The sequence below is a fragment of the Indicator indicator genome, chromosome 2 (genome assembly GCF_027791375.1).
Source record: "Indicator indicator isolate 239-I01 chromosome 2, UM_Iind_1.1, whole genome shotgun sequence".
Lineage (NCBI taxonomy): Eukaryota > Metazoa > Chordata > Aves > Piciformes > Indicatoridae > Indicator > Indicator indicator.
The window spans coordinates 55,499,591-55,523,435 of NC_072011.1; the positions used below are offsets into that span (position 1 = coordinate 55,499,591).

The window sequence follows — 23,845 nt, forward strand, 5'->3', positions numbered from 1 at the left end:
ACAGGGCACAGGATGCCACCTAATTTTTGTGAGGAGCTTTAAACTACTAAAAGCAGCAAGCATCTCCTGCAGCTTCTTTGAAATACTTCAGTGATACACTTCAAGACTGATTCTTGTGCACTTATGCTGTCATTAAACTGTGCACACTGTTCTTTTACAGCAACAATGAACCCACACACTGCAAGTAAAAGAGATGAGTAATTATTTGTCCAGAAGGATAAACTGAAATTAAACAGAGCTTAAAACAAAGGACCTGCAAACTGTCACCACTGCTTAAAGTCCAGAAAAAACAAACATGTTTGTCCATTACACAGCTTTCAAAATAATTCCAATATAATTAAAAACACAACAGATTGAAAGCAATTGAGACAGCATGTAAAACTTACCTCACTGCCAATGGGGTTGCAGGTTCAACTTTTGGTTTCTGTTTTTGGGTAGGCTCTTCTTCATGTTTACTCTTCCAACCAAGCCAGCCACTTCCAACAGAAAAACACATTAGAAGAATCATACCAATGATCCTAAAATGGTCCTAAAAATCTTCAAATTATAATGCAGCTACTACAACAAAAATAATCTAATTTAATTTTTTATTTTATTACCTGGCAGCATTAAATAATGCTGAAGTCAGTTTACTTGCAACTGCTAAGGCAACATGAGACAATAGTGGCTGTGAGCTACCCTGAAAGAAAGGAATAAAAGCTTTAGACACTCAATAAATAGTCAGCTGTGAGTCACCCTGCAATGAAGGAAAAAAGTGCATAGAAAGCCAAGAAATAGTTCTTACACTGAACTGAACTGCAGAATAGTTTTTCAGGCCTCCTATGGACTTTCAGCTCAGAAAGCATAGCTTTAAGACTGCAAAAATTTAATTCATTGACCCCAGAAAAGCCATTCTGACATCTCTTTACCATTTCAAAATCCTTCTGCAAGTCACTGGTAGCTCAGTATGTTTGTCTGCAACAGAAGTTAAAAAAACCCTGTGTATGACTTATCATGGAGAGTGAGCTGGTGGTATGGCTTTGGAACCCTTGCAAATATCAACATAAGCATTTTTTTCATGAACATACTTAAAAAGCAAGTACAAAACCCAAATTCTCACTCTAAGCATTTTCAACTTTGGATCCTGCTAAGGGCAGCACAAATGTAGGGTCTGAATGTACAAGACACAGAGTTCCATCACCATCCTTTTCTGTCAATACAAAAGAAGACAACTAAAGTGTGCTACAGGTATCATTAAGCATAGGTGGCAGTTCTTATCTACAGTTAGTAGTTCCACTACATGAAATCAACACAATATACTCAGGCTATGAGTATACATGATCAAAAGCCAAAGGCCTCCAAAAGTCTCTAAGATGCATGTTTGCACAATGTCAACATAACTTTAAAAAAAACCTTAAGTTACTTAATTGGCAATAAACCAACAAATGAAAAATAAAATTAAAATTACTTGACTATCACGTTAATTTTAGGATAGAAAATAAAATTTCCCCTCAGCAGGAACCTGTGGCAGACATTACTATCACATCCATTACTATCACTCCAAATCAGAAGATCAAGAAGAAAGGGAAAGTCAGCATGAAATGAACATAAGACTACAGAAATACCCATACAGAAAAGAGAAGGATTAATTACCCAAAGTTTCAGCAAGTCAGCTTTGTAGTACATACCTCCAGGGCAAAAAAGAAACCAGTGAAAGGATTGGATCCAACAGTAACATACTGAGACATAGCAGGTGGGCTGTTTTTTATGGCTGCATTATATCCACCTATATTGGAGGCAGTCTTCATTTGATCAAAAGGAGACAGTGTCATGATGCCTAACAAAAACATCGAAGTGAATGTCTTATACTTTCAGAACAATGGCATGAAATTGCTCTAGATGCCTAAACATATTCCTGCCTTCTTGACTGACCAACCAGCATTCAGGGGAAAGGGAGGAGGAACAGCTTTAACCACAAAAATTCCAAAGAATACAGCAGGAATAACCCAATCTATTTAGGTTAAGGTATAGTTGGTTTGTTTAGAAAAAGAAATTCAACAGAGTTCAGCAGCAAAAACATATCTATCAAATTCACTTCATCTGCCTCATTTAACCCCCTTCTGACCTCCTTCTGTGCTTTTGTGAAAAAGCTAGAAGAGAAACGAAACTTACTGATCCCTCAGATATACCTCTGACCTGACAAGAACCTGGGCTTCTGCAAATTCCTATGGAGTAAGCCTTTGAGAGCCTAGAAGTCACTTGGTCTTTCTTGGAAAGAACAACCTCAAGGTGCTAGACACAGGAAAGACCCATACCAGTCTTAACCAGAGAAATAAGTGTTATCTGATCTAGTCTCTCTCAGCTGTCCCTTACCAAGCACAAGAGGACAAGACACATACAGCTGCAACACCTTTTCTCCCCTTACAGGGACAGGAAAGGCTTAGTCAGAACAGAATAGAAAGTAAAATACATTTTTGATGATGGTTAATGAGCGAATTTACAATGACACTGTTTATTTTTATCCAACCAGTACCACAAAGGGCTCTCATCCCAAATTCAACAGCACAAAAATATTCACTTATCACTTATGCCAAATATTTGAAATTAAACAGCAATGCTTACCAATACTAGCGTGGTCAACAATTGTATCCACATCTTGCAAACCCCATTTCTTGTAAGCTAATGGTGGAGGCTGAACATTCTCATTGCCAGATGCTGCAGCTGACAAAAAGGGAGAAAACACACCAAAAAAATCCTACTGAGTCAAAGAAAAAGGAAGAGCATAACAGAAGGAAAAAAAACCTGACGCAATCTGAAGCCACAAAATATCCTAGTTTTACATTATCGTAAGTACATTTAAACACCTGCTGAGCTAAAATGGCCTTTTGAAATATTTACCTTAATGAAAACATCTTTTTAAATTAACTGAAGAAAACTGCACATGATATTCCATCATAACTATATTTTGTACTTGCAGAGAGCTTTGATTTACTAGTCATTTATGGCCTGATATGCTGTACAGTTTTTCAATGCTACTGAAATTTATTTCTGTGGTCTGACCATGTTTAAGTGGAAACTCCCCTGCCAAAGTACTTGCAACGTCAGTACATTCACTAGGTACATAACAGTGTGAGGTAAGAACAGAAATAAAACTAAAGCCACGATTGAAACTTTTCAAAATATCTATTAGGACAAACATAAGTGATCTGGCATGAAAGAAGATACAGCACTCTGGCTGCAGATATTACAACTAGCTACAAGTGTTTCTCTGCAAATGATGATATTCTCTCATTGAAAGAGTACAGCATGTTCTGGTTGTGAAAAAAGATGGAGATTTCCCATCACAGCATCTGCTTCCTTTCAGATTTGTTGCATGATTCACTGAACATCAGTTTTTAAATTTCTGATTTGTAAGAATTTTGCTTTCTCTTATATTCTATGCAAATGATACCTTTTCATTAAAAGGATAAGAAGAGATGTTTTTGGACCTAAGGAACCACTCAGCACAGCAGATCAGGATCTAAAGCCAGATGTCTAGGGAAGAATATCAGACCAAGGACACATATCTGATGCTTCCCCTAAATTAGTTCCTGAAGAGAATTTCTCAGCCACAGGAAAACTCTAAGCATTCAGTAAACCTTCATAGGTTCAGATAAAGACAGTTTAACAGTTAAAGCTAAGGCTCTGCATGCAAGCAAAGCAAAATTCATTCACCACTTCCCCATCAGCAGGCAGGTGTTCAGACATCTCTAGAAATGCAGGGCTTCATTACACACAAGTTACTTGGAAAGTCAAACGCTGTAATTTGAACGTTGCACCCATTGCTCCTCCTCTCAGCTCTTACCACCAGGCATGACATTATACAGGATGAGGCAGCCTTTTGGTCATTTGGGGTCACCTGTTTCAGCTGCATTCCCTCCCAGTTTCTAGTGACCCCCTCAGCCTGCTCACTGGTGGTGCAGAATAAGAAACAGAAAAAGCCTCGATGCTGTGCAAGCACTGTTCAGCAACAGCTAGCACAGCAGTGTGCAACCAACGCTGTTTTCATCACAAATCCAAAACATAGCACCATACCAGCTACCATGAAGAAAACTAACTCTGTCCCAGTCAAAACCAATATATAATAGTATGGTGAGACAGTCAATGCTACCCAGACAACTTGTGCTCTGAGAACGTTTTCTTTGGAGGAAGAAATTTCTTCTATGTAGTAGATGCCTACATATTCATGGACAAGCAAGGACCTTATAGCTGCCTTCCTACAGGAAGGCTGGGGAGGGACTTTTCATAAGGGTGCCTAACAATAGGACAAGGAGGAATGGTTTTAAGCTGAGGGAGAGTAGGTTTAGACTGGATCTTAGCAAGAAGTTCTTCAGTAAGAGGGTGGTTAGATTCTGGAATAGGTTGCCCAGGGAGGCTCTGGATGCCTCCTCCCTGGGGGTGTTCAAGGCCAGGATGGATGAGGCCCTGAGCAGCCAAGTCTAGTGGAGAGGTGTGTTTGCCCATGGCAGGGAGGTTGGAGATGATCTCTAAGGTCCCTTCCAACCTAAGCCATTCTATGATTATCCAGATTCCACCTTGATTTGATATTTAAGAAGCAGAACTAAACTTCACTTAATGTAAAGTACTATTAACAGTCAAACAAACATTTCCTCTTAAACGTACCTCTGGCTACCTGATTGCGACAAGCACGAAGGGACTGAAAGAGGCTGAAACCATCAATTGTCACAATTGCTGCTGGGTACAAGATACTTAGTTCTTCATTCTGTGGGAGAACAAACAGGAGAAAGGACACCAAAGATAAATGGAAAAAAAAATAATCACTGTTACTATTCTAATAGCTTCTTTTTTGGCTTTTCATACTATTAACTATACGAAGATGAGGATTACATCCAGAGAGCTAATATCTAGCAAGTCACAGGCAAGAGAGTAAGGCAAAACTACAAAAATTCAGTATTAAATCATCCAATGTTTGAAGAAATAGGTTATTCAGGCACATAGTTCTGTATTTTTTCAATCTTCTTTCTTTCTTAATATATTCTATGGCTTAGGGAGAAAATACTAAAGTTACAGCAGCTTGGGAAGGACACAGAAAAACAAGTTTATCCAGAATGCAAGCATCGAGGTTTTATGAGCCAAATTCAAACTGGATCAGTGCCTGAATTACCACTTGGGCACATAAATGCTCATTTGGTAATATAAATTCAAGACTCAAATTCCTTAATGCTTCTTTATTTCAAAACTGCTCCCAAAATGTCATGCTAAATTATGTGAGCATTCGTATAAACCAAACTTGGAAACTTCTGCAACTTCATTAGTTTTCTGAGTAAGCATGCCAACAGAGCCAAGAGCAAAGAAAGTTGGCTTGAACCACTAATAGCTTGAGCTCTGCAAGAGCCTTCTCTGCAGAAATACTCACAATGACATGCAGGTTCCTACCACTACCTCCCATAAAGATTGTTTTTATTTTCAGCCATCTTCTCTGTGAAGGTAATTTCTTATCAATGAATACATATAACTCTTGGCATCTGTCAAGTGGCATTTTCTCCTTTCATCAATACCTTATCATAATTTGTGTACATAAATGAATGAAGCCTCCCTTCACAAGGTTATCACAGAGAAAACCAGAACAATTCTATAGAGCTAACTAAAGGCTAAAAATTATAAATTCTGAATCAAACTATACAGGCATGAGCAAGTAATCCACAGAGTCTCTTGTTCTAAGAAGTTGTCCATCCCATCAAAAACTGGTAAAGGACACAGAGGATTCACAGAGAAGACTCCCTTCCATACCCCATAACAATGCCACTTCGCTTTTGAAATAATCTGACAAAACCTGTTCTGTGACACCAGGGTGCCTGGGAATTTCATAGGTTCTGCACTTAAGCTGTAGGACAGGATCTTCATTTAAAAGCTGTGCAAGAAGCAGCACTCCACTCTAGAAGAGAAAGGATAATAAGGCATGAATGTTACTGTCCCTTTTCTTAGGGAAGGCAAAAAACACTCTCAGTAGAAACAGAAGTTTTACAGAAATAACTGTTTAATACAATGACTTGCTTGTGTATCTGCCATGCTGAGAAACCGACCTCAGTGTAAAAACGGACATAGCCAGAGGTGAAGCCAACCACAATGCAGGTCCAGTCAGGACGGCCTGTGGAACTCCTGTGTCACAAAGATATACCAGAAGTTAAAAAACAAATCCTACTCTAAGCTATTGAGAAAAGAAGGCTTAGGGGGAGACCTTATTACCATGTACCAGTACATAAAGGGTGACTACCCAGAGGATGGAGGCTTCCTTTTCACAAGGAGTCCCAAGGAAAAGACAACGGGCAACAGGCACAAGTTACTCCTGGGGAGATTCTGATTGGAATCCAGAAGAAAATTTTTCCCCATGAGAACAGTTACACATTGACATAATCTCCCCATAGAAGTAGGGGATTCCCCTATGTTGTTCAGTTTTAAGACTCAGCTTGACAGGGTGCTGGGCCATATCACTTAAACTACACTATCACCTAAAAAGGTTGGAGCAGACGAGCCTTGGGGTCCCTTCCAACCTGGCATTCTGTGATTCTACAAAAAGTGTCATGTAAAGAGACTGATGATGCATGCACATAAGAACATCTACCAATCCTTACCTCTTCTGACTTGCCAATGGGATACACAATACACTACTCACACATTCACTAGAAACAGAAAGATAAAACGAGTAAGTGTATTTTTCTAGGGCTGTGAACTTTTGCTCTACACATCCTGACAAGTCAGCATTCTAATATTTTAACAATATATTAAAGCAGTAAACAATATATCAAATTCATACCATAAATAAAAAAAAAAAAACTCTTTCACTTTAAAGACATTTACATTTACTAGTTCAAGAGTGCCTAAACAGAATGCATGAGTGCTTACTACACCTTGCTAGTGTTGTCTTTCATCATTCACAGGCTTTTTTGCCACTACTCTTCAGTAAAGATTCAGGTTAAACCTCATGTGCCTAAAGGTAAATTTTTTTTTTGGTCTATAATGATATACCAAGAACAACTACTCTTAAAAAAAAAAAAAAGCAAAATCCGACAACTGAACCATACTTATCAAAATAAATTTTTGATATACATTATGCAATTAGGTAGAGTTTACATACATTGCATTTCACTGCTTTATTATTTAAGAGCATTTAAAGGGCTTATGTGGTCTTCCCAGTTAATGCAATAACAGAGCATGCTCAATGCATGGCAGGCAAAGCATGCAGAAGGCAAACAGATAAGCAGGCCTCAATATTTCAAATCAAAAGTTATTTAACTGTTACCATGAGAGAAAGTTTTACACTGTCTGGGGAAACAGAAGCAGTACAAAGGTTTTATGAAAGTGCATGTAAATTCAAGATGACATCCCAAACAGCACTTAAAGCATGTCTGCAGTACTGTTGATTATTTGTATTTCAGGTCCCCTCCATTCCCCAAGGAGTGATTAAATAATCAGGCTAGACAATTACAGAAAAAAGTTTTTCTCTAAATGCAAGTCTGACATGAGTTGCAATTCAATTACAACTTCAAAGCAACGTTACATATTTCAGTGAAATCTCATCTTCCAATAGCAACGTAAAGTTTTTTAACAACGTGATAGTAACTGCCATATTTGAACTTCCACAGAAATAGAACCCATTTTAAAAATAAATGACAGGGCAATTTCAGTAGCATCAAGAAGGAAAAAACGTAAAGAGATGCACACAAAACAGTTTGAATGTGTGGCAGCACCAGTTTTATAAAAAAAGGATTGTGGTTTTTACAGATTGGAGAGAAGCTGATTAAGTCAACACCTCCTGCAGCATTAACAGAAGGTTGAAGCCAAAAGGGAACATATTCAAAGGTAGATAGCAACTCAAGGCTGCAAACTTAATAACCAAATGCATATGGGAGATTTGAGAAAGCATCTGTCTGGTTATTTGCAGACAGAGAGAGCAGAAATATTGAATAAATACCAAATGTATGACCAAAGAAAATTTTCCAAGTCCCTAAGTGACTTGGCACCCAAAACCATTTCTTGGTCAGAGAGATGGCTTATTTGCTTGAGGTTTTGTAAATGAAGTGTTTCTAAAGTAACTTCATAGGTTTTCAGTTGCAACATCCCCTAACAAAATTTCAATTCTACTATAAAAGTATTTTTTTCAAAAAGGGTATTTAATGTTTTTCCCTTTTAGAATAGGAACTCACAAAAAGCATGATAACCCACACCTCTTAAAATATCTAAACTGCAAGCAGATTTTGCACTGAGGGGTGCCTCTATTTATTTGTAGGGACATGACCTGAGACATCACACTACACATGAAGAGTGACCTTTGCAGACAATTTTTGTGACAACACAAATTACTCCATTTCTGTTTTCAAGAGCAAAACACATAAGACTGTGACTGCACAGAGATTAAAGAAAAAAAGTACAAATTAAAAGTATAATGCTACAAATGATTAAGCATGAAAATGGCATTTCAGTCACAGCTGCATTTCAACACCTACCCTTCTTCAACATTCAGAGAGCCACTCCAGCCAACAGCATACTGCATTTCCTCTTTTCCCTTGTCACTCTGCTTCCATTTAGCTGCCATTAAGAATAAAGACACCATCTTTAAAATTATGAAGTTTTTGCATCTCACAATTGTAGTCCTACTCCTAATCTTTCTCTTCTGTACAATACATCCCACCATGCTTGGATTAAGCACCAGTTATGAATCCTGAAGACCATAAATAGAAGACATTTTCAGCGAGTTTCCTAAAGAACTCTTATGTTTTCTTCAAAATGCACATGGAACAACACACCATATAATGCTGAAATGCCCAGTTTCACTCAAAAAGATCTACACAGTAGTAACTACTTCACCAAATTTTTTAAAGTTCAATTCCTAAAACAGGGGTCCTTAGAAGTACAATGCAAGGGCAAACTTTTGGGAAGATTACAAATGACAATTTTAACTCCTAAGAAGGACATGGGAATCCTACATTAAAACTGATTTTATTTGCTTTTTACAGTTAGTGTACCATGCCATTTTTCTGACACATAAAACCTAAGCCATAGGGACACTTCTGCCACTGTGTGGTACAGTTCACAGATTCTTAGAATGGTTTAGGTTGGAAAGGACCTTAGACCAAGCCTCCTGCCATGGGCAGGGACACCTTCCACTAAACCAGGTTGCTCAAGACCTCGTCCACTTTGGCCCTGAACATCTCCAGGGAGAGGGCATCCACAGCATCCCTGAGCAACCTGTTCCAGTGTCTCACCACCCTCACTGTATAGAATTTCTTCCTAATATACAGTCTAAATCTGCCCTCCTCAAGCTTAAGGCCATTGCCCCTCATCCTATCACTACAAGCCCTTGTCAAAAGTTCCTTCCTGGCTTTCTTGTTGGCCTTCTTCAAGTACTGGAAGACCACTATAAGGTCTCTCCAGAGCCTTCTCTTCTCCTGGCTGAAGAGCCCCAGCTTTCACAGCCTGTCTCCATAGGGGAGGTGCTCCATCTCTCTGACCATGTTTGCTGCTCTCCTCTAGAACCACTCCAGCAGTCCCTCCATGTCCCTCTTATGCTGGGGGCACCAGAACTGGAGGCAGTATTCCAGGTGGGGGTCATGATAAAAACAGTGTTCTTAGATTAAAATATAGTTGAGAAGTAAAGACAAAACAACTTACTTGCTAAGCAGTACCTAGAAAATTCACACTGTGTACTACAAAACACTAGAAAATTCTTTAAGGTATGACTTGAGGGGTAAGCAGGTGGGAAGGGAACAAATTTTATCCTGATTACTATGAAGAGTACTAGCATATATACTTAGTACAATGCATACTTACGCACTAAAAAGACTGCTTTCTGCTCATTAGCTATCACCATCAGGTCATTTGTTGGTGATAAAGACAACACACAGTCCTGAAGCCAGTAATTTCTCTGATTCTTGGAATTAGACTCCTCTTCTTCCTACAGGTAAAGCTTTAGTTAATGTACAGAACAATTTTTAACCATAGCAGAACTTGTAAGACTTCTGACAAGAATTTGCCTTGTCCTTGATACCAGTACTGAATGGGCTATCACGTCACTAGAGCTCCAAATAGCATGAAAAGCCATGAGAAATGCATCAACCTTGCATCAGTTCTGTGTTTACAAATCAGAAAACAAAGAAGTACTCTACTGCTCGAAATGTTCCCCTTTCAAAGTGACACTGGAAGAATGAGATTTGAAGTTTTACTATGAATTATCAGATTGCAAAGAATCTCTCTAGTTCTTACTATAATCCATACTCAAAATGAATAATTTATCCAAGACCAACATTAACTAAATATATGCATACATGAACAAAGAAACAAAGAGGGCATTCACACTACAGCCATACAACATGCTCCAGTAGTTGGAACATGCACGAGGTATCACAGGCCTTTCCACAACAAGGTCTCACCTCAGCCTCCTCTTCTCCAGACTGAAGAACCCCAGCTCTCAGATGCTCCTTGTATGCCATGTGCTCCAGGCCCTTCCCAAGCCTCACTGCCCCTCTCTGAACACGCTCCAGCACTCCTATGTCCTTTTTGTAGTGAGGGGCCCAGAACTGAACACAATGCTTCTCACCAGTGCTGAGGACAGGGGGATGATCACCCTCCTGTTCCTGCTAGCCACAGTGTTTCTAACACAAGCCAAGATGCCACTGGCTTTCTTGGCCACCTGGGCATGCTGCTGACTCATATTTAGTCTACTTTCAACTAATAATAGTTGGAAGTTTTAGCAAGAGACTTCATTGCTGTACTATATTAGTAATTCTCAAGTTTGTGCTAGACTGATGCACTCATTTAGACGTGTGCTCAGACATACAGACTCACATATTCATATGCTCCTACAGAGAAAAACCTGTTTGCTGTGGATGGCACTTTTTAGTTTCTGAAGAGTTTGACCTGGAGCTACTAGCAGCTTTGGAAGAAAACATGTAAGCAGAGAAGGTGGTGTTTAGCATGAAGAGTTTGAACTACCCAGCAGAAGGTTTCAATATTTTAAAGGAAAGAGTAAAAAAACGTGAAGATTCCAATTTAGCAACACCTGTTGGTTCTATTGAATTACAACACAAACAAAGAATTTGTTCTCCTCATTAAAGAAGTAGTAAACATTCTAGCACATCAGACAAAGAAGATATGGCCTGAGAAAAACACTCACAGTGGATACCTATCCTGAATACCTATCCTACTTAAAAGTTTTTATACTCTTGCCATTCCCTGATGTTAGTGTCAGTGATTCATCCCTGGGAGACACTGTGCTTGTTTCAAATTGTCACCTCAGCTGGAAAAAACCTGTTTCCCTGCTGAAGTAGTTACACCTTGGGCAAACTTCCTGCATACTAAGATAAAGACAGCAGGTAAGAGGGTCTTGTTAGTGAGGTGAAGTCTGGATTCCTAAATCCATCCCAGTAGCTTTCTCTGACAGGAGACTAATCAAGCAATTCTGTTCCGATGACTCATTCTGCTGCAGAGGATTTCTACACAGGCAGATTCCCCAGCTGGTAGCGAGTAGGTTTAGCCTTCTCAGTCGTAACAGACTCACACATTATTCTTAGCTGAATTCGTTGGGCAAAAGGGTGTTTTCCACCATGAAAGAGCAACTATGCTGCCCCCTCCAACATAGGTAATCTGACCCCTTCTGTAATATAATCTGCACATCACAAGATAAAAGGAGTACTACAGGATCAGTGGTTCATGGCTTAAGAGGTTTTGATTTAGATAACTCATGGCAGACTATTGTAACTCCACTGCCATGTCCTACTGACTCTGGCTAGCTATAGAACAAAAAGAGGTGCTTCCAGCTGCAGCAACACAGAAAAGATCCTCTAGTGAGAAAAAACCTACTGAACACAATAATTAGCACAATGAAGAAAGTCCAAGCTATATTTAGAAACAATTACAGGAGTAAGGGACAAACAACCATCACATTTAAAACATTGGTCATTATACTTGCCTAAGTGTAAATGATGTTGGAGAAGAAAATAAACAAATAAATAAAACAAACAGCACACACAACCAAAGTGGAAAAGTCTTCTAGAAGAGGCAAGTTGTCGATGACAATTCATATAGATGAACTTACAGGTTCTTGCGATTCTGCTTCATCCCAGGTTCCCCAGCCATCATTTTCCCAGCTTGTTGATTTGCTTGCTGTAAGTAAAAAAAAGATTTGTCAGATGAATACAGTGCAGGCAACACAGAACACAATTAAAAGGGATTACTGGTGGTTGCTTTGCTTTCCCTGTAAATACACTGCAATTTCACTTATGACAGAGACTAAACAAGTACTACAGAAAGAATCATGAAGTGGCAGAAACGGTTCTCTTATTTTTCTGTATTTACTTCCACTTTGGACACTATGGAAAAGCAGTAACAGAAAACATAATCTAAGTACAAACTGGACAACAGATGTTAACAACATCTGATACGATCTAGAACTCCAGGCAAGTAACATCTTCCAATGCCTGGTAAAAACACATCATTGATCCTTCAACAGGACCTCTCTGCATTTCACTAGAACAAATTATTCAATCAAATCTGTCTTTTATCAGTTTCTCAAGACATTTGTCCAAGTACTGTAACAGGCCTCCCAGGGAAGTGGCAGAGTCACGATCCCTGGAGGTGTTAAATTAACACCTAGCCATGGCATTTCAGAACACGGTTTACTGGGCATGGTAGTGTGCTGACACTTGGACTTGATGATCTTAGAGATTGTTTCCACCCCTAATGATTCTATGATTTTAAGAGAGGTAAGACATGTTTCTAGTTTTGTACAGCAAGCTAAAGCAATGAGTGAGAACTTAAAAAGGGGAAACCCCATCTTTACTTAACAAAAACTTTCTCCGGCGGGTACAGAGACTGAAGACCTCACTGCAAAGTTTAAACTTTAGCTTAATATATCAAATTCTTACTCCACAGACAACAGAAGTCCCATCTAGGCAGCTAGAGAGAAACTAAGGGGACAGCAGGCTCTCTCCAACCCTTCAGGGCTCTACATATATGCTCCCAGATGTTTTACTAACTGGCATAAGATGACCTGTAACACACCACAAGAATGATATATACACTATTTTATGAGAAATAGTATTGTTGTACATAAGCAAAATGCCTTCCTCTCCATAATGGTGGATTTCAGTTTGGTTTAAGTCAATTACAGCATCAGCCTACTGGCAGCATAAGTTCATTTTAGCAGAGAATGAAGTACAAAGAAATTCATCTGTGACAACTAAACATCCGAGCTCAGGATAATGCAGATCCAAACACTATTACTCTCAAAGCAACCAAAGCAAAAGCTGAAGCCATGACCTCTAAGGGGAAAATGAGCACAGGGACCTTGGCTATTCAAGTCTTTGCAAGACAGCTCACAGGAAAATTAACAAGACACTGATCAATTTCAATTATGTCACTCAGAAACCTCAGAGAAACCACAAGCTTACAAAATACCTCAAACACCTGAGAAAACAGATTCACAGAGACAAGCCTACTTCTCAGTTGTTTTCTGAAAGTACTGGTCTTACTTAAAAAACATCTGAAGTTCTTTCATCTAAAAATATTAATTTCAAGGTGAATTTAAAAACCTATGCAAATGACAATTATGCACAGGCATTTCGTAGTAGACACACAATTCTCCAACATCACCATCGTTGTGACCCTCAGTAAGTCGCTGAGCCTCACTGTAGTTCAGTAGAAAAGCCAAGTACTGACTTCCATCTTAGAAGCACTAGCAGGAACTCTGCAGCAGTAATATCAATAAGACTTCCAAGACTTTTCCAATGATTTCTTTCAAATTTTTTATTAACTGATCTTATGACTACCCTGACCTTAAAGGGTTTAAATGCCGTGTCTCGAATTAGTTTAAACTCAATTTTAAGCAAGAATGCTTTTGCCATTCTGGATGGTCAAAAAGTACAGAGAAGGTTTCTATCAAGAGCACTCCAATTGTATTTGGTTTTAAAAGGCTGGGTCCTTTACCACCAAACAAAGGCAGAACCTAATACAACAAAACAGAAATCTGTGTGTTGTTTGTTTAGGCTGATTTTTAAGCTTTTGTATGGGTAATGAAGACAAAACACTTAAAATATTTTAGCTTAAGATAGAAACTTTCCATCAATGCTCTTAAGAAGGTATTTCACAAGACTGAAGAGGACAAAATGCCCACTCCGTGAATAACCTTTATTAAAACTGAAGGGTCTGTATCATCCACAAAGTGGGCAAGTCAGCTCTTTTTACTGCATTATCATCAACACATATCTGACCACAGAGCTATTTTAAACATAACTATATAAGCAACAAGCTTCCAAGAGTCAGTCTCATCTTGTCTTTGAGGCTGAGAATTTTCCAGTGTACAAATATATGAAGGAGAATTATGGCAAATACTGTTGAACATAAACCACAAGAAGAAAATAGCAACTAACTTCAATGTTTAGTTTAGGATAACTAACAAAACTCTACTTCTGTTTGCATTTTATTATCTCAAAAGGCAACAAACCCTCCTTCCTATAAAATTCTTGGAGGAAAGAAATCTTTCATTGTGCCACAGTCCAGAGAGAAACATTACCATAGGCAAGGAACAGTCTGGGCCAACAGCACCCCTACAACACAGAGCAGACCAACCTTTCCAAGAGACCTCAGCCACTTCAGTTCTGAGACTGAACACTCAAAATAAAACTGTGAGGCTTCTTCCTGAGTCCTTGCAGAGAGGAACATTTTCTCGGTGGTCGTCATCTTCAGATAGATCAAAAAAGGATGGAAAAATGAGGTAACGGGGAGACACCATCCCACTAATGAAGCTGCAGACATCTTTCAGAACCTATGACCTGCTCTGCAAAATTAGCATCTCCCCCAGCTTACAAGAGTTCACAAGCTTGCTCCTTCATATCCATCCTCCCCATTGTAGAGAATGCCCCTGCATGCACTAATTGTAGGTATTTCTCAAGCCCCTGCACAGATTCTTTCCTTTCTTCCACACAAATTCTTTTTTTAAAAAGGAAACTAAACTAAAAATAAAATTGTTTGCTTAGCCATCTTATTCAGACACTTCATCCACACAACAGTTATTGAAGGAAGGTAATAGACAACAGACAACTAACCTCTCAAACAACAGACAGAAATGACAGAGGGATACACTGTCACACTTGAACTCAAGGCAGGTTGCAATTCACCTGTGCCAGTGGATTACAAAATACGCCCCAGAAGCTGCCAGCTTGCAGGAACTTTCCCATGCACTAGCACCAGGCAAGGCTGGCCAAGTGAAACGAACTTGGATCCTGTGTCATCCTTACAATGAAGATTTTAAGAAATACTCCACCATTTTCTTTAGTAACACTACAGATCAGAACTAGCAACCATGGAATGTAGGAGATTTTCTAGGAAACAATCCCTAAACAAACCCTAAACAGTTTTTGACTTGCAACATGTTCAGTTTTTCCAGTCCACTACTGGGAAAGAAAAAACAAGCTTTCCTGTGCAAAATCTACATTTCCATTCATCTCTATCTCTAACCAGTAGCCAATGTCTGGTAAACAGTTCCCCCTACTTTGATAAAGCAGGAACAACATTCCAGATTTTGCTTTACCATGGATCATCTACTGGGTCGACAAGAATCACTTAATTCCTTAATTTGAATCACATAACATTAAAACTTCAGCAACAGCAGATCTGAAACTTTAGAACTTCTTTAAATGTTGCACAGGCTCAGCAATGGTGAGAATTCATCCAAGTATAGCTCTCATAAACTGAATACCCAAAAGAACAATTCGTACTGGTAAGCATGTTTTGTTTAAAGGGTAAGAAGAGAGGAAAGAGAAACCTTAGCAACAGATCTAGTCCAATAAGGTCTAACCAGTATTTAACAGGTCAAATTCAAGACTTTCTCCCCAAATTGCAAAACATATCCCTGAGCACAGAGCACGCTACTCCCTTGCAGAGCAGCATGATGACCTGGGAGCAGCAGCAAAAGCCTTTCCCTCCTGCTCTCATGTCTATGTTCCAGCTCTGCAGAGCAGGTTACCAGAGGACATGCTTGGCCTGGGTTTGCCCAGAAGAGTCTATACTTGTCCAATTTGAAGGGCATGTGCTGAAAACTGGACCCCCAAAGCCACAAAGACCAAACTCCCCTTACCTACATTAATATATAGCTTTCAAACAAGCAAGTTTATGTTCATGGATTCTTTTTTTAAACAGGTAAGAAAAATTTCAATTCATGCACAAGCCAATAATCTGTCCTCCACAGATTTTAGATTTGCCAAGTTGCATCAGCCAAAAAAAAACTCCTATATTCACTTTTTGTATACAGAAAAATAATAAATAAAACAAAGTCATGCATTCATTTGCTTCTTATCTTAATGTAATGGTTTTAGCTGACATAAAACTAATTTTCTTCATAGTAGCTGGTATGGTGCTATGATCTGGATTTGTGAGGACACAAACACAACAACGTTCTTACTGCTGAGCAGTGCTTGTACAGCATCGTGGCCTTTTCTGTTTCTCACACCACCTTGCAAGCATGTGAGGTGGGGGTGTGCAAGAAGTTGGGAGGGGACATAGCTGGGACAACCCCCAGCTGAGCGAAGAGATATTCCACACCAGATCACATCATGTATAGCAATAAAGTCTAGGAGAGAGGAGAAAGGGAGGGGGGGTGACATTCATAGGGTATTTGTTTTCCCAAGTAGCTGCCATGTGTGATGAAGCCCTGCTTTCTCAGAGATGGCTGAACACCAGCCTGACAGTGGAAAGTGGTGAAGGAATTCCTTGTTTCACTTTGCTTGTGTGCAGGTCCTTTGCTTTATCTAGTAAATTGTTTGTCTCAACCCACAAGTATCCTCACTTTTACCCTTCCAATTCTCTTCCCCTTCCTGCTGTAAGGGGAAGTGAGCAAACAGCTGTTCAGTGTTAGCTGCCTACCAGGAATAAATCATGACAAACTCGTGTGTGGTTTGTTTGGTTTATGATCTTACAACTTGCTTTCCATCCATGCTTTAAGAATTTATAAAATTAATAAGTAATAGTGCAAGAAATTATTGCATAAGTGCAAAAGTTTTGTTTTTTTTCCCTATGTATGCTGCAATTCTGACACAAATGGACTGCATAATTAGTGAAGAAAGAGAAGCAATTTCTTATCTCTTCAGGTCAAGGAATTGTAAATATAGTTCAGGAACTTCTTGTTATTCAGTAATCACAGACCATTTTTAGGACATTTAGTCCTAAAACTCCTCTAATATGAGGACTGGCAAATATATTAGGGTGTTTTGCCAGCATTACTAAGAAGTCCCTTTTGAGACTAGTATTACATTTGCTTTCTCTTATCACTTCAGGCATCCATAAGTGGAAAAAAAATTACACTCAAATTGTTAGCTCACTAATCTGAAAAATAATCACTTGAGCAATTTCTCTTCCTTCAGATGGTCACAATAGCTTTACACAGAATAAAAGATGACTAAACTAAAAATAATCTAGCTACTACACAGATTCTTTAAAGTAATGCTGCGAATCTCCATGGTTTCTAGTAGTCACAACTTCAAAACCAAAGTGAGGTACAACAGCAGGGGGAAGGTTTGTGATGACAGTATCACAAAGCACAGGAAACAAGTGAAACAGTATTTCAGCTTTCTTTCAGGTGCAAATGATAGCCTAAGTGAGAAGGAAGTCCATGCAATGGAAGAGGTACAAAAGCAGCAAAAAGCCCAGGTGCGAAGATAATTTGGGCAAAGTACTCTGACAGCATTCTGAGGTGTGTTAAGAGCACCTCATTTAATTTCCCCCCCTCAGAACAATTACAGATGTGCCACAATGCAGGTAGAGCACATATTTTTATGATATTTTATGTGAAACCTGAAAGAAAGGAATCTTAAATGTCTATAATGCAATCTGGAGAGGGAGAATCTGATTAAAGAGGGAATACAAAAGAGTTTGTCAGATGATTCTTCAATAGTAAAATACTAAACTCAATAAGAGGGATACAGAAACAGTTAAGAACAACCCTATTGCTAAATGCAATCTGCAATTTGATTTTGTAATGTGGTTGGGTTTTTTTTTTTTTTTTGGTCTTTGTAACCTTGTTTATTACTCTGAAATAAAAAGCCTGGCTTTCTGTATATCTGAATTAAATTAGTTGATCCAGATAAAGCAAAGCATGCCGGCATAACTCCAAAGATGTTCTGGGCTGAAGAGCACTTTTAAGAACACTGTCAACATAGCAGAGCTGGATTTTAGAGAAGAGTTTCTCCACCAGGTTTAAGATATAGCTTCTACTGTATAAAGAAGCAGTAAAGTGACACCTCATAGCTCTAAGCAACTTCCCACATCAGGGAGCTGATTTTTTTTTTTTACCCCCAAAGAAGCAGCAGTATTTCAAAACTGTGTGCTGTACTGAACTGACCAGGTCACTATCATAGATGCAGGCATCATTGCTTAAGAACTCCCATGGACAGCTTTGGTTTGGGTTTTTTCTTCTAATTAATTCCATTTAGGTAATGGAAGATAATAATCCTTTGGAACTAAAAATACCTGCAGACAAGCACAAATATTTTTACTTCATTTTAACCCCCCCAAAATTTAGCTACCCCAGTTCTGTTTGACTGTCACTGAATTGTTGTCATCAAGCCTATGAAATGTTTTAAAACACACAGTTCAAGTTTGGAGTCTAATAGAACAGAGAAACACATCACTTCAGATAAACTGTAGGTAAATTCCTCACATTTTTCACCTTTATTGCCCAGTTTTCTGCTCTTTTCAGTTAAATATCCATTAGTTTCTTAAAGCTAAAATTCTGTTCTGCCTGTGAAGCTTTATCACATCCTGCAAATAAGATGGATTTATTCATTCATATGTGCCTTATTACAGGCAGCTATATAATGCAGTTAGCTGTTACAGCTGTTTGCTGATCTAGCCAACACACATCCCAAAACATCTTCAATATAGCAAGCTGTCAAATTAAATGCCATGTAAATACTTTCTATTCCCAGTATTTGCACAGTTCTAACAGCATTTTTCAAAGCCACTTAGATACCACTAGGCTCAGGCTCCACAGAGGATTTGTGCCTCACTAATAGCATTTACTTTCCCCACTTCCTCATGCTTTATTAGTTCTGTTTGTTAAAATTTGGAAAAGCATTGCAAACTCTTTTTTCCTAGAGAATAAAGGTATGGGAACTCCATATGAAGCATCTTCTACCAGCTTACTCCATAATACCATTTTTATTTAAGTCACAACAGGCAAGATCCACCCCAACATCTTTTATTTTAAGATACACAAGTTAAAAGTAGTTATATTTTGCTTCATGGCAGATGAATGGTCACCTCAAACAGTGTATGAATATTTCTTAAGTTATTTCAGCATTGCACTTTTAGCAATCTTAGCATATGACTGCATAACACAAGCAAGAATGGAATGAATTCTGCCTTCCCATGTTTGCTGAGGTAGCAGACGTCTGCAGAATTGACCTTACACAAGGTTCAAAGGAGGAGGCCACCTTCTCTTTTCCTCCCCAGTTTACCAGACAAGCATATCCTTTGCACAAACTACACAAACTGTTGAGCTACAGGAAAAGATGAAGTGAAGTTTTAGTTGATAGGATGTTTTCCATCATCTCCTTCTACTGTTAAATGTGTTTCAATGTTTACGGGCACAAAGAAAGGAAAAATAAAGTCCCCTCAGAATAAAAATGCAGATTTTTTTTCCTCAAGTGAGTTACCTACATCAGTATTTATAATATATGTAGCTCTCTGATAATCCTTTTTGAATGAAATTTGAAACTGACAACCTAAATGAACTTACTAGAAATAAATGAAATATGCTAGTATATCAAATACAACTAGGTGAGAAGACACAGCTTTTATATTCGTACCAATGAGACCTAACTTCAAACTTTAAGTCACAGTAGCACACAGTGCTTTAGGAATGTGCACTTTTTTGCATTTTTAGAAGCAAACATTTATTTAAAATGCATCTTTTAAAAAAAGCTTTTACAATAATCACTCTAGAATTTAGTGGAGCAAATACACTCACAGAAAATATTTTGGTTAGAATCCAAACAGGGCCAAAGCTAAAACAGTAGAAGAAACTTCTTTGATCTCTAACTAAGAAATCAAAAAAGAGAAGACCTACAGCTTCTAACAAACTCCCTAAACTCCACATATCAAACGTCCTGGAGGCAACTTCTTAAAAACATCTGTTATCCAATAACTTCTGAAAATTCTAAGCACCTAAAACATTAAAGTCATGACTAAAAAATAATCAATCTGTTAAATGAAATATTCTTTGTTCAATAAAAATATTTAATAAACATTTCTAAGTGGCCAGAATTTTTCATTTAACTACAAAGTTTGAATACTAGTGAAAAAGTTTCCATGCACATGCAAAGCAACCAAAAAAACCCAACAACAACAACACACAAGAGTAGTTCATAAAAGATACTGGTTCTCCAGTTTAAAATAAACAAGAGTTAGAACTCTGATGTGTTTATTAATATTTATATAATTGATTATATGTGAATAAACATAAATTTAGTACTAAAGCTTTATTTGATAGCAAATAAACATATCATTAAAAAAATCCCTCTCTTTTCCCATAAAACAGTACAAACATAAAAGCAGATTAAAATTCAAGTGTTTTAAATATACAACTTTATTAAACTACTGTTTTTAGTAAGTACATTCTGCCAATGGAACAGTTTTTACAATAGCCATTCACTTACATCTTGCTTAGTTAAAAACGTTTGCCTTGGCTCTTTTTGTCACAGAAGTGGAACATGTACTTTTAAAAAAGCAAATAAACAAACAAAAACTTATTTTTTTCTGTCCCTGGAGGACAACATTAGAAGTAGAGATTTGTTTCATGGTCACACTTCCTCATTTATACTTTATTTACAGCAAAATATTCTTCCATATGAACAATGCAAAAGTCAAGGCACACAATAATTATCAAATGCAAAAGGGAGCAATTTTGGTCTGCCATGTAACAAGTCAATTGCTTACTAAGAAAAATGAAGAGAGACTGAAAAACTGAATTTCCAACCAGAGCAATAACTGTGCAAGACTAAGAGACATGCAGTAACTGCAGAATCTATATCATCTCATCATAACTCGAGCTTCAAACCAGCCCCGCAGCTTAGCCAGTCACTTGGTTAGGTCATAGAGTAGCAGCAAAGCCAACTTGAAGGAACCAGCCAAAGGCAGAAAGAATTTCCTGTTCCACACAGCCAAACCCACTTTTCTCTAACTTAGGATAACTCCACAATTTACTTATTTCCAACTTAAGATACCTCTAAAAGTTTTAACAGTGCTTCACCCTGTCAAAGATGAATTTCTGCTTCAAAACGACCAATTTATGATCTTTAGGAAAAGACACTTTGGGAACTCTCACTTTGCTCATGTTTATGCTCACTTATCCTGCAAGGCACAGGAACAAAATCCAAAAGATTTCAAAGAACCTGAATGAGCAATATTCTGAAAAATACTCATTTCTGACACTGCCTCGATGGCTGAATGAGCAACGATAAAAATAGTTCAGAACACAGCCAACTCCTTTAAATGAAAGAGGAGCACATTTTAGAACATGCATTTTCTTTGCTTCTACCATTTTAAGTAGTGTCTCCTTCTCCAGAGCCTTTCAAAACCCACCCAGATACATTCCTGTGTGTCCTGCCCTAGAAGACCCCGCTTTGTCAGGGGAACTGGACTAGATGATCTCTAGAGGTCCCTTTCAACCCCTAACATTCTGTGATTTTTATAGTTTTACAACACATTAAATGCTTTCTAATTGTTGATAAACCCACTCTAACAAAAGTATCCAAAAGTTGTTTAACACAAACTTCTCTCACATGTACCACCAAGTAAGAGATAAATATTTTGATTTCTCTCAGCCATGTGCTTTCAGAAACACACATCCTTTAGATTATGCCAAAAGAAGTGCCATATGGAAACTGTGTGTATTTTTCACAGTAGCATTAGAGTCAAACATTAAGCACATAACTGTTTTCTACCAGAAGTTTGGGGCAAGGAGGGCTGACCGTAAAGTTCTTCCAGAATTACTTCAAGTGTAGTTCAACAATAAATTCAATTTGAATATAAAAAGAAAGCAGTAATAAAAGAACAACATGCATACAGAAGTTTTAGTGGTAAAGTGAACTAGCTGAACACACAGTGTGCTTTTAAAACTTTTTCATGACTGTTGTGTCATCTTTTTACCAGGACCCATGCTGACAGGACAAGGGCCAACAGTTACAAACAGAAAGGGGGTATATTTAAATTGGATATAATGAAGAAATTGTTTACAATGAAGGTGGTGAGACACTAGAACAAGTTGCCCAGAGAAGTTATATATGTCCCATCACTGCAAGCATTCAAGGTCAGGTTAGATAGGGCTTCAAGCAACCCAATCCAGTGAAAGATGTCCCTAACCATGGCAGGAGGTTGGACTAGACAGACTTTCAAGGCCTCTTCAAAAACAAATTGTCCTACTACCTGACACTCTTAATTGCCTCGCAGACCTTCTAAGCTTTTTAAATAAGCACTCTGACGCTTCCTCTCAAATCTCTGTTTACAACTGAGAGGACTTCACCAGCACCCACATTAACCTCTTTAAACACTTTCCTTCCGTGCTGTTGCCAGAAAAAAACCAAAACATTAGGCAAATGAAGTTCCACCATACAGCACTAACAACATACAGTTCGGTGTTTCTTCTCCCTCTACTATCTACCCTAGGCATAGATCTCTGAGTCCTTCTCTGTTAAGAACACTGCTTCTATGCCAGACAGCTCAGCTTCCAGCATGCATTACCTCATACATTAAAAATCTAGACCACAACTTCAGACTGTAGTTGATGCAAGATGTCTTTTAAGCTGCCAAAATACACCTTCAGTACGCTTTAAGCATGTTTTACATTATTAGACAAGCCTGCACGCACGTTTGGTAACTTCCCTAGAACATCTTCAGAAAACTGCATTTCACTGAGCCAGAAAATCCAAACTTTGGTCTCTGCGTCTGCGGTACACACAGTCTGCGGCCAAAGAGCTTCGCCGACACACTGCGGAATACGTACCGACAGCGGAGAACAGCCCAACACCGGGAACTTCCGGACACCCGAAAGTTTGAGCTTGTAGGTGAGTACGTGGCCCCCGCAGCAGGACACCCACTCTTTACAAGTTTCTATCACTGCGACAATGTCGAGCACTCAGCTATCCGCGGCTGACTCTGCACATGCCCCTCGCAGACCCCTGAGTGGACAGGGACAGCTGGGGAAGCGCGGACGAGGAAGCCCAGCGCACAGCCGGCTGTCTTGGCCTCACCTTCATGCAGCCCCGGCTTGTGGCTACCGGGAAGCGGCGCACGGCTCCCTCTCACGAGCGGCCGGGACTGCCGCCGCACGGAGCCCCAAGGGGACCGCGGGGCACAGCCTCGTCACCACTGCCGCCTCCACAGGCCGGGCCGAAGCGGGCCCCCAGTTCAGCCCACAGCGCGGGGAGGACTCACCGCCCTCCTTGCCAGCCGCAGCCCTGCCCTGGCGACGGTTCGGGCACAGGAAGTCGCGAGCCGCCTCCAGGTCCTGGAAGTGGCCGAAGGGAACCAGGGAACACGACATGGTGCCCGTACCACCTCCAATGCCACTGCCGGTGCCGCCACTCAACCCGGAAGCGGTCGCAACCTTCCCTCCCTTCCTCCTTCCCGGTGCCGCGCAGCCAAGCGCAGGGCGCATGCGCGGTCCGTAGTGCTGCAGGAGCCGTCAGAGGCGCCCGGTGGCTGGTGACTGTGGTGGGAGATGTGGAGCTCTGTTTCCTTTGGCTCGGGCGAGCAGTGGGGATGGGACTGGGGCTGAGTCGGCTGTGGCCACCTCTCGGGTTCTCTCTTCAAGGGTCCC

At 39.3% G+C, this 23,845-nt stretch overlaps 1 protein-coding gene across 1 annotated transcript in view; it reads right to left on the reverse strand.

Annotated features, from left to right (window-relative positions):
- The window catches only part of RAB3GAP2 (RAB3 GTPase activating non-catalytic protein subunit 2), a 50,461-nt gene extending 26,892 nt beyond the window's left edge, over nucleotides 1-23,569 (reverse strand). Inside the window, exons 1-12 of the mRNA XM_054392646.1 lie at nucleotides 23,464-23,569; nucleotides 12,071-12,138; nucleotides 9,808-9,931; nucleotides 8,484-8,565; nucleotides 6,612-6,659; nucleotides 6,063-6,138; nucleotides 5,813-5,914; nucleotides 4,642-4,741; nucleotides 2,602-2,700; nucleotides 1,668-1,816; nucleotides 600-679; nucleotides 387-476 (exon numbers count right to left, since the gene is read on the reverse strand). Coding sequence (XP_054248621.1) covers nucleotides 387-476; nucleotides 600-679; nucleotides 1,668-1,816; nucleotides 2,602-2,700; nucleotides 4,642-4,741; nucleotides 5,813-5,914; nucleotides 6,063-6,138; nucleotides 6,612-6,659; nucleotides 8,484-8,565; nucleotides 9,808-9,931; nucleotides 12,071-12,138; nucleotides 23,464-23,569 — 1,124 coding nt within the window. The remainder of the gene's footprint in view (nucleotides 1-386; nucleotides 477-599; nucleotides 680-1,667; nucleotides 1,817-2,601; nucleotides 2,701-4,641; nucleotides 4,742-5,812; nucleotides 5,915-6,062; nucleotides 6,139-6,611; nucleotides 6,660-8,483; nucleotides 8,566-9,807; nucleotides 9,932-12,070; nucleotides 12,139-23,463) is intronic.
- Nucleotides 23,570-23,845: the final 276 nt, after the last annotated feature.